The following is an 11,343-nucleotide window of genomic DNA, read 5'->3' on the forward strand; positions in this document are numbered from 1 at the left end:
CAGCCTCCAGAGTAGCTGGGACCACAGGCACACACCATCACACACAGCTAATTTTTAAATTTTTTGTAGAGATGAGGTCTCACTAAGTTGCCCAGGCTGGTTTCAAACTCCTGGGCTCAAGCGATCCTCCCACCTTGGCCTCCCAAAGTGCTGGGATTACAGGTATAAACCACCGTGCCTGGCCCCACAATGTCTTAACATGATTTAAATATATGTTATATATATATATATAGAGAGAGAGAGAAAGAGTGTGTCAATTTTTTTTACCACTATTTCTACTTTAAGTAAAATGTACAGGTAATTTGGGCAAGCCAAAAAGAAAATTGATTTGATGTTAACTATCACTTAACCAGCTAGTATATACCCCAAAGCTACCTTTTCTTGGAAAAGAAAATTTAACAAAAATAGAAAATCCAAGTTTATAGAGAATAATAATGATGCGGGTGTACCTAAAAGAAGAGCCTTAAAATCTTGAAAGTAAATAAAATCTAGTGGTGTAAATTTTCTTTTCTTGTGCTTGAATGATGAGTAAAACTTTCTTAATGCCTTAATTTTTTTGTTAAATTTGCTCTAGGTCACTTGTGGAATGATTTTTTATCTCCATTTTCCACTTAGTTTTTTTTCGCATTAAGTAGCACTTTAATTCACTTAGCATCCAAATGGAAAGTATTGTGAATTACCTATGAATTATCTATGGTTTTACCTAATTGTAGGTAATTTAGTCTTTTATTTAATTGTCTTTCAAGATTTCAATCAATAAGGTTAAATTTTTTTCTTTTCTTTTAAGGGTACAGTTGGACAATGGTGAAAGAGATGGAATATATATGTAATGAACTAAGTCAGCCTGTAACGTTCCCTGTCAGAGCAGCATTAGTCAGGCAGTCTTGTTCTCAGTTACTTTGGCTGTTAAAGCAATCAAACAGGTATGTAATAGTTTAACAAATGTGTACGTGAGTGTGTATGAGAGACAGAGATAGAAAGGGCATGAAAATTGATTATTTAAGGGCAGTGTGTATGAGAGAAAGGTAGATGGAAAAAATGAAAACTGATGATAAAAGCGCACAGACTCTCTCACCAGATTGGAGCTCCTTGATGAACCTTAACTTACTTAACATCATATATTTTACCCCTATTCCTCACAAAAGTTTTTGTACATAGTAGGTGCTCAGTAAGTGTTAGCTGTCTTTTTCATTATGTTATACATTCACAAAAAGTTATGAATGGATAAATTAGCTTCTTTTTTAATTTCATCATAATTTCAGAAATCAGCCAGGTGTGGTGGCTCACACCTGTAATCCCAGCACTTTGGGAGGCTAAGGCAGGAGGATCACTTGAGCCCAGGAGTTTGAGATGAACCTGGGCAATTTAGTGAGAACTTGTCTTTACAAAAAAATTAAAAATTAGCCGAACAAGGTGGCATGCGCCTGTAGTCTCAGCTATTCGGGAAGCTAAGGTGGGAGCGTCACTTGAACCCGGGAGGTAGAGGCTTCAGTGAGCCAAGATCATACAAGTGTACTCCAGCTTAGGTGACAGAGTGAGACCCTGTCTCAAAAATAATAATACTTTCAGAAATCTTTTTTATATAAAAGTTTTATTTGTAATAAAAATTAGTTGGACCACCTATTGAATATTTAAATAGATTATAAAAATACAGATATTAAAATTTTAATTATTTTGTTTCCTTTTAAGAGGTCAATCAGTAGAACAAAAGACAAAGTCCAGAATCTGTCATGGAACTTAGTGTAGAAACAAGCTGACTTTTCAGATCTTTGGAGCAAGAAGTTCAACAACTTGTTTTAGGACAACAGGCTATGTAGGAAAAACAAAGCTGACACCTTTGCTTATTCCTTGCTCCAAAATACACTCCCAGTGAATTGAAGATTTGAACATCAAGCAGTAAATCCATAAAGAATAAACAAGGATGATTCCTTAAATATAGTTTAAGAATGGAGAAGACCTTTAGGCACAAAACCCAGAAACTGTAAAAGGAATTTTGATACATTTGAATCCATAAAAATGGAAAGCAACTAGTAAAAAGACCCCCAATGTGTATGTCAGAGAAATATTAAGAATTCTGACAAATAAAAGATTTTTACAAATTACCCGGAAATAGGCCCAGTTTAATAATTCACTATATTGCAGAGAGTAGTGAAAGCAGACAATCATACATTTTTGGCTGGAGTGTAAACTGATCAGTAATTTCCTTGGAGAGAAATTTGGCATATACTCATGAATCTCACTATTGAGACCATGTCTTACTAATAGAAGTTCACATAAGCACAGAGACATAGGTACAAGGATATTCTGGTAGCATCATTTGTAGTAATAAAAGACTTGAAACATTCTAAGTATCTATCAGTCAGACACTGTTGAATAAATTATGGTACACCCGTATGATGGAATATTATATGTTACCGATAATGCAGTAGACCCTATGTTTTAATATGGAATGATCTGTAAGATATATCATTAACTGAATAAATTAAGATGCAGAATGATAGGTATAGTATGATTCCATTTGCATGTGGGAAGATTGATGTGTAAAAATATTTATAGATGAATTGAGCTTAGAGTAGTTTGAATCAGTGGCTGCTAGCATTATGCTTAAAGAGAAGTATTAAGTGATACCAGACACTATACCAATCAGATTCTTAGTTACAAACAATTATGGGGCAACCCTCATTGTTAAAGTGTCCCGTGATGCTATTTGACATTCTCTTTTTGCAAACACATCATCTATTTATTAACTCTGCCTCTAGTTTTGTTTGTTTTCATTAGTGTCAGAGAAGTGCACTGAAATCAGATAGCATACTGTATTAATTTTTTAAAGATTATTATTGAAATTAAAGCATTACATTTAATTAAAATTTTCAATTCTCATGGAAAACGCTAGAATTTTTTAGAATATATCTTCTTACCCCCATTTGAGAAACATTCACAATATAGATGGACTCTGTTTTCTTGGAGACATAATGCTCAGATGACCATGTGCACAAGTACCCTAAGACTATGGCCACATTTATGAGAGAATTCAGCCCAGGCTATATTCCATTTGGGTATATTTTGTTTCATTTGTAATGATGTCACATTGATTTTCACAGTGATGTGTGTGATAAGAGCGCCTCAAATCTATTCTCTTAGCAAATTTCTCAAATACAACAGTGTTAACTATAGTCCTCATACTGTCCATTAGATCTCTAGACTTCTTATCCTGTGTAACTGCAAGTTCATCTACTCCTTATCTTTTAAAGATACCTATTTACTCTCATTTTACTGGTTTTGAGAATCATATTCATCCTCCAAAGTTCTGGAGTCTGCTTGTTTTTCTAATTATTCCATAGAAAAAAAACTACAGAACATTATCATTAGTTCTACAGACTTAGAGGTTCTTATATTGTTTGAGATAGGAAGGAAAAGTACATTTATTTTTTAAAAGCTTAGCACTGAAGTATTTATGTAGACTGTACTTTTTATGGTAAAAGCAATGTAGGCCGATAACAGTGTTTCAGATAACAAAATCTGGATAATATGGTTCTACTTTAAAAGACTGAAGGTTAGAATTGCCTTTATGGTGGACCCAGGTATTTTAATTTTGTTCCTAATAATTTTCTTATCTAATGTTTGTGAGATTACATGAAGACAGCAACCTTGCTTATCCTGATCATCCACAAATCCTCAGAATTTAAAACAATGCCCAGCACATCACAAGAATTTAAATAGTTATTAAATTGAAAAACCAAATGCGTACAGGCACTGATTCATCATAGAGGGCATTAGAAGCCTATACTTTCTGGAGAAGTAGTTTTGGTGTTTAAATACAAAAATAGCTATAAAAGGCACCATTAAGCAAAGAGGCTTAGAGGTTATTTTAGTTACTGTGGTGTCAAGTACCGCCTCAATCACCTTGTGATGTGCGCTAATGTAATTAGTAATACGAATAATATATTACAAAGAGGAGTAGCTTCTAGAGAAAGAATGCTTCTAAGAAGACAGCAATATCCCACCTTTAAACGAGAACCTCATTTTGAGTCAAGCAATTGTGCATGAATGAATCTTGCAATGTCAAGAGAGCTATTTGAAATAAAACACTATCACAATATTTCTGTGTCAGGGAACTCAATGAATGATGAACTGCCAATCCCTTTTTGCTTCTCATTTAAGTAGTTGGTGAATCCACTCTGCCGTCACACCCATGAACCATGGCGAAGTTTCAGGTTTTGACAGCATACCTGTTCAAAGAACAGGCTAAGTGTTTTTATTATAGAAATTTCAAAATACAGTAACTCAAACAGGAGAGAAGTTTATATTTCTCTCTCCAAACAGTCCAGGCTCAGGAAGGTCTCAGGAGAGTAAAGTCTCTTCTCCAACGGTCATCTAGAGCCTAGGCTCATTCTGTCTTGTTCCTCTGCTAACCCTGGGAGTGTCAGCATGCACATAAGTAGAAGCCGACACACACCATCACATTCCCGTTCCAGCCCACAAATGTTGAAAGAAAAAAAACATACACCAGAGCAACTGAAATAACTTCTAAGGCTCTTTGCTTAATGCTGCCTTTTATAACTATTTTTGTCTTTAAACACCAAAACTACTTCTGCAGAAAGTACAGGCTTCTAATGCCCTCTATGATGAAACAGTGCCTGTATGCATAAATATATATATATGAAGGCATATACTAGGTGTATTTAGATGACCTGTATATACTAGGAGTATTTATATTTTTATACTAGGTGTGTGTGTGTGTATATATATATATATATAAAATGCATATACATATATATGAAGGCTATAGATTCTGTATACAGTCTTCCGTCAGTATACGTGGAGGATTGGTTCAAGGATGCTCAGCATATAGCAAAATCAGCTCATTCTGAAGTTCCCAAGCTGTTCCTATGGGACTTAAGTACACAGAAAGTCAGCCTCCTTATACCCACATTTCAAATCCTGTGAATACTCTATGTCCATTCTCATTTGGTTGAAAAAAATCAGTATATCAATGGACTGACTCAGTTCTAACCTGTGTTGTTCAAGAGTCAACTATACTGATGCGAATATTGTGTCCAAATCTATATCCTAAATTATCTTAGCATTTTTAAAAATAGTCTTTTAGGGCCAGGTACAGTGTCTCATACCTGTAATCCTAGTACTTTGGGAGGCCAAGGTGGGCGGATCACCTGAGGTCATGAGTGCAAGACCAGCTTGGCCAAAATGGTGAAACTCCATCTTTACTAAAATCCAAAAAAAAAAAAATTAGCCATGCATGATGGCAGGTGCCTGTAATTCCAGCTACTTGGGAGGCTGAGATGGGGGAATCGCTTGAACTCGGGAGACGGTGGTTGCAGTGAGACGAGATCGCACCACTGCACTCCAGCCTGTGCAGCTGAACAGGACTCTGTCTGAAAAAATATATATATAGTCTTTCAATTGATTTTCTTGAGTTTTCTAAGCAAAAAAATTTATTCTCTTCAAATAATGTTAACTTTTTTCAACTTTTATATCTCTAATTTCTTTTTTTATGATGGTTAATACCTCTAGAGTAGTGATTCTCAAGGTATTATCAGTAGTGGTGATTTGGCTCTCCAGCAGACAATGCCTGAGGACATTTTCGGTTGCCACACCGAAAGATGAGGGGTGGGGGAGCAGGGATTCTATTGAACAACTCATAGTAAAGGCCAGGGATGCCGCTTTAGACATCCTACATGGCACAGGACAGCTCCCACAGTAAAGAATTATCTAACTGAAATGTCAATAGTCAACACTGAGAACTCTAGAACAGTGTTACATAATATTGCTAATAGTGCCCAAACATATCTTATTCTTACCTTTAAAAACAGCTTAGTATTCTGCAAAGATACTACAGAAGTACAGTCATGTATCGCTTTAAGATGGGGATACCTTCTGAGAAATTTTTCATTAGGTCATCTGGACACAGTGGCTCAGGCCTGTAATCTTAGCACTTTGGGAGGCCGAGGTGGGTGGATCACTTGAGGTCAGGAGTTTGAGACCAGCCTAGTCAACATAGTGAAACCCCATCTCTACTAAAAATACAAAAATCAGCTGGGTGTGGTGGCGCACATCTGTAATCTCAGCTACTCAGGAGGCTGAGGCAGGAGAATCGCTTGAACCTGAGAGGCAGAGGTTGCAGTGAGCCGAGATCATGCCACTGCACTTCAGCCTGGGAGGCAGAGCAAGACTGTGTCTCAAATACATGGATATTACTACACAAATACATAGAAATTAAATAATATGTTCCTGAATGACCAGTGGGTCAATAAAGAAATTAATAAATTGAAAAATTTATTGAAACAAATGATAATGAAAACACAACATATCAAAACCTAGCAGATACAGCAAAAGCCATACTAAGATGGAAATTTATAGCTATAAGTGCCTATATCAAAAATTTTTTAAACTTCAAATAACCTAACAGTGCATGCTAAAAACTAGAAAAGCAAGAGCAAACCAAACCCAAAATTAGTAGAAGAAAATAAATAATAAAGATCAGGCCAGGCACAGTGGCTCATGCCTGTAATCCCAGCACTTTGGGAGGCCAAGGCAGTGAATCACCTGAGGTCAGGAGTTTGAGACCAGCCTGACCAACAAGGCGAAACCCTGTCTCTACTAAAAATACAAAAATTAGCCTGGCGCGGTGGCACACATCTGTAATCCCAGCTACTCAGGAGGCTGATGCAGGAGCTGATGCAGGAGCTGATGCTACTCAGGAGGCTGATGCAGGAGTTGAACGTGGGCAGCAGAGATTGCAGTGAGCCGAGATCATACCACTGCACTCCAGTCTGGGCAACAGAGCAAGACTCCATTTAAAAAAAAAAAAAAAAAAAAAGCAAAAATAAATAAAATTGAAATGAAGAAAACAGTACAAAAGATCAGTGAAACAAAAAATTGGCTTTTTGAAAAGTTAAAGAAAAGTGACAAATCTTTAGCCAGACTAAGAAAAAGCAGAGAATCCAAATAAATAAAATCAGATATGAAAAAGGAGACATTACAGTTGATACTGCGGAAATCCGGAGAATTATTAGTGACTACTATGAGCAACTATATGCCAATAAACTGGAAAATCTAGAAGAAATGGACAAATCCCTAGAGTCATACAACCAACCAGTACTGAACCATGAAGAGATCTAAAACCTGAACAGACCAATAATAAGTCATGAGATTGAAGCCATAAAAAGTCTTTCAGTAAAGAAACCCCTGGGACTCGATGGCTTCACTGTTAAATTCTACCAAACATTTAAAGAGAACTAACATCAGTCCTATTCAAACTATCCAAAAAATAGAGGAGGACGGAATACTTCTAAACTCATTCTACAAGGCCAGCATTACCCTGATACGAAAAGCAAAGACATATTTAAAAAACAAACAAAAAAACTACAGGTCAATATTACTGATGAACATTGATACAAAAATCCTCAGCAAAATACTAGCAAACTGAATTCACCAATACATTAAAAAGATTCATCATGACCAAGTGGGATTTATCCGAGGGATGCAAGAATGGTTCAACACATGTAAATCAATCACTGTGATACATCATATCAACAGAATGAAGGACAAAAACCACATGATCATTTCAATTGATGCTGAAAAAACATTGGGTAAAATTCAACATCCCGTCGTGATAAAAACCCACAAAAAACTGGGTATGGAAGGAGCATGCCTTAACATAATAAAAGCTATGTACAACAGACCCACAGCTAGTATTATGCTAAGTGGGATAAATTTGAAAGCCTTTTCTCTAAGACCAGGAACAAAACAAGGATGCCCAGTTTCACCATTGTTATTTAACATAGTAGTAGAAGTCATAGGTAGAACATTCAGCCCAGAAAGATATATAAAGGACATCCAAATTGGAAAGGAAGACATCAAATTATCCTTATTTTCAGATGATATGATCCTATATTTGGAAAAACCTAAAGACTCCACAGAAAAAAACTATTAGAACTGATAAATTCAGTAAAGTTGCAGGATACAAAATCAACATACAAAAATTACTAACATTTCTATATGCCAACAGTGAACAATTAAAAAAGAAATGAGAAAAGTGATCCCACTTAGAATAGCCACAAATAAAATTAAATACCTAGGAGCTAACCAAAGAAGTGAAAGATCTCTATAATTAAAACTATAAAACACTGATGCAAGAAATTGAAAAGGACACCCCAAAATGGAGAGATATTCCATGTTCATGGATTGGAATAATTAATATTGTTAAAATATCCATACTACCTAAAGCAATCTACAGATTCAGTGCAGTCCTATCAAAATTCCAATGACATTCTTCACAGAAATATAAAAAAAAAATCCTAAAATGTATATGGAACCACAAAGACCCAGAATCGCCAAAGTTATCCTAAGCAAAATGAACAAAACTGGAAGAATCACATTTACCTGACTTAAAATTATACTACAGAGCTATAGTAACCAAAACAGCATGGTACTGGCATAAAAACAGGCACAGAGACCAATGGGACAAAATTGAGAACCCAGAAACAAATGCACACACCTACAGTGTTCTCACAAAGCTACCAGGAACATACACTGGGGAAATGATTCTCTTCAGTAAATGGTGCAGGGAAAACTAGATAGCCATATTCAGAAGAATGAAACTAGACCCCTCTCTCTTACTATATACCAAAATGAAATCAAAATGGATTAAAGACTTCAATCTAAGACCTCAAACTATGAAACTACTACAATAAACATTGGGGAAACCCTTCAAGACATTGGTCTTGGCAAAGATTTCTTTAGTAATACCCTGCAAGCAAGGCAGCAAAAGCAAAAATGGACAAATGGGATCACATCAACTCATAAAGCTTCTGTACAGCAAAGGAAATGGTCAACAAAGTGAAGAAGCAATGTACAGAATGGGTGAAAACTTTTGCAAACTACCCATCTAACAAGGGATTAATAACTAGAATATATAAGTAGCACAAACTACTGGAAAAAAAATCTAATCTGATTTTTAAATGGGCGAAAGATTTGAATAGACATTTCTCAAAAAAAGACACACAAATGGCAAACAGGCATATGAAAAAGTGCTCAACAACATTGATTATCAGGGAAATGCAAATCAAAATTACGATGAGCTATCACACCCCAATTAAAATGGCTTTTATCCAAAAGACAGGCAGGAAATGCTGGCAAGGATGTGGAGAAAAGGGAACCCTGGTGTGCTGTTGGTACAAGGGTTTCAGTTTTTTTGTTTGTTTGTTTGTTTGAGATGGAGTCTCACTGGGTAGCTCAGGCTGAAGTGCAATGGCGCCATCTTGGCTCACTGCAATCTCCGCCTCCCAGGTTCAAGCGATTCTCCTGCCTCAGCTTCCCAAGTAGCTGGGATTACAGGTGCCTGCCACCATGCCCAGCTATTTTTTTTTATATATATTTTTAGTAGAGACAGCGTTTCACCACCCTGGCCAGGCTGATCTCAAACTCCTGACCTCAGGCTATCCACCCACCTCGGCCTCCCACAGTGCTGGGATTACAGGCGTGAGCCACCGCGCCCAGCCAGGTTTTAGTTTTTTGAGGAAAAACTATACATAGAGCTACCGTACGATCCAGCAATCTCACTGCCTGGTATGTAAACAAAAGAAAGGAAATCACTGTATTGGAGAGATAGCTGTGCTTCCATGTTTGTTGCAGCACTGTTCACAATACCCCAGATTTGAAAGCAACCAAAGCGTTCATCAACAGATGAATAGATTAAAATATATATGGTACTTATACACAATGGAATATATTCAGCCCTAAAAAAGAATGAGATCCTGTCATTTGCAACAACGTGGATGGAACTGGAGATCATTATGCTAAGTGAAATAAACCAGACACAGAAAGATAAACATCTCATGTTCTTATTTATTTGTGGGTTCTAAAAATTGGAGCAATTGAACCCATGGAGATGGGGAGTAGGAGGGTGGTTTACCAGAGGCTGGGGTAGGTAGTGGTGGTGGGTGTTGGGGGGAGGTGTGAATGGCTAATGAGCATGAAAAAATAATTTGAATGAATAAGGCCTAATATGTGATAGCACAACGGGGTGACTATAGTTCATTTAAGTGTACATTTAAACATAACTAAAAGAGTATAATTGAACTGTTTGTAACACAAAGGATAAATATCTGAGGGGATGGGAACCCCATTTTTCAAGTGATCATTACATCGTATATGCCTGTATCAAAAATCTCATGTACCCCATAAATATATATACCTACTATGTACCCACTAAAATTAAAAGTAAGTGAGACTCTGCCCATTTTCCAATTCCTGTTGCTCCTGGACTAATCAACCTTGCTGTTCCCTTCAGCGTTCTGGGTGGGGTGAGAGGAAGAGCAGCATCCCACATGGGTAGTGAAGCTAGGTGCTTACTTCACTCTTACATTTCCTCGTAGGAGAACACACAGGCCAAGGAGATCTTTGTTGGCACTGAACTGTGCTGCCTTAGAGGAGGGGTAATGTGGGTAAAGTGAAAAGTTTTACCTTCTTCAATGTGTCTATTCTCGGATTGTGTGTGTGTGTGTACACTCCAATGTAGTAGCGGAGTCTTTCCACTGGACTCCTGGGTTCCCACAAAGGTACTTTTATCCATGAGTCATTGTCAAAATCAGTGTTTCCGCCGGGCGCGGTGGCTCATGCGTGTAATCCCAGCACTTTGGGAGGCTGAAGCGGGTAGATCACAAGGTCAGGAGATCGAGACCATCCTGGCTAACATGGTGAAACCCCATCTCTACTAAAAAGAATACAAAAAAAATTAGCCGGGCGTGATGGTGGGCACCTGTAGTCCCAGCTACTTGGGAGGCTGAGGCAGGAGAATGGCGTGAACCCGGGAGATGGAACTTGCAGTGAGCCGAGATTGCGCCACTGCACTCCAGCCTGGGTGACAAAACGAGACTCTGTCTCAAAAAAAAAAAAAAAAAAATCGGTGTTTCAGTGGAGTAGACGAGGGATAAAAGCTCCTATTGTGCAGTTTTACTCATGTTACATGTCTTCCTGTTATAACACATTGGCTATAACTCAGTTACGTACCTGTACTTAGTTACAGGTAAAGCTGGGAAAGGTAGATTTTTTTTTGTACAACCTTGTGTCTAGTTAGAATTCAGGAGTTTGTTAGAAAGAAAAAGGAGAATGGTTATTGGAGTAAAAGTACCAGCTTCTGTCATACATTAATAAAACATTATTAATGTTATTTTATTTGTTTTTTGTGTTACTTTTTTTCTTTTAAAAGTATTTTAAATTTAATTTTTCTTTTTTTTTTTCTTTTTTTGAGATGGAGTCTGGCTCTGTTGCCCAGGCTGGAGTGCAGTGGCCGGATCTCAGCTCACTGCAAGCTCCGCCTCC

General features: G+C 37.2%; 1 protein-coding gene across 1 annotated transcript in view; it reads left to right on the top strand.

The window, feature by feature from the left end:
• FAM151B (family with sequence similarity 151, member B) overlaps positions 1 to 11,343 on the top strand; it is a 49,511-nt gene that overhangs the window by 33,216 nt on the left and 4,952 nt on the right. Inside the window, exon 5 of the mRNA XM_011934334.1 lies at positions 788 to 923. Coding sequence (XP_011789724.1) covers positions 788 to 923 — 136 coding nt within the window. The remainder of the gene's footprint in view (positions 1 to 787; positions 924 to 11,343) is intronic.

The sequence above is a fragment of the Colobus angolensis genome, unplaced genomic scaffold (genome assembly GCF_000951035.1).
Source record: "Colobus angolensis palliatus isolate OR3802 unplaced genomic scaffold, Cang.pa_1.0 Scaffold134, whole genome shotgun sequence".
NCBI classification, from domain to species: Eukaryota; Metazoa; Chordata; class Mammalia; order Primates; family Cercopithecidae; genus Colobus; species Colobus angolensis.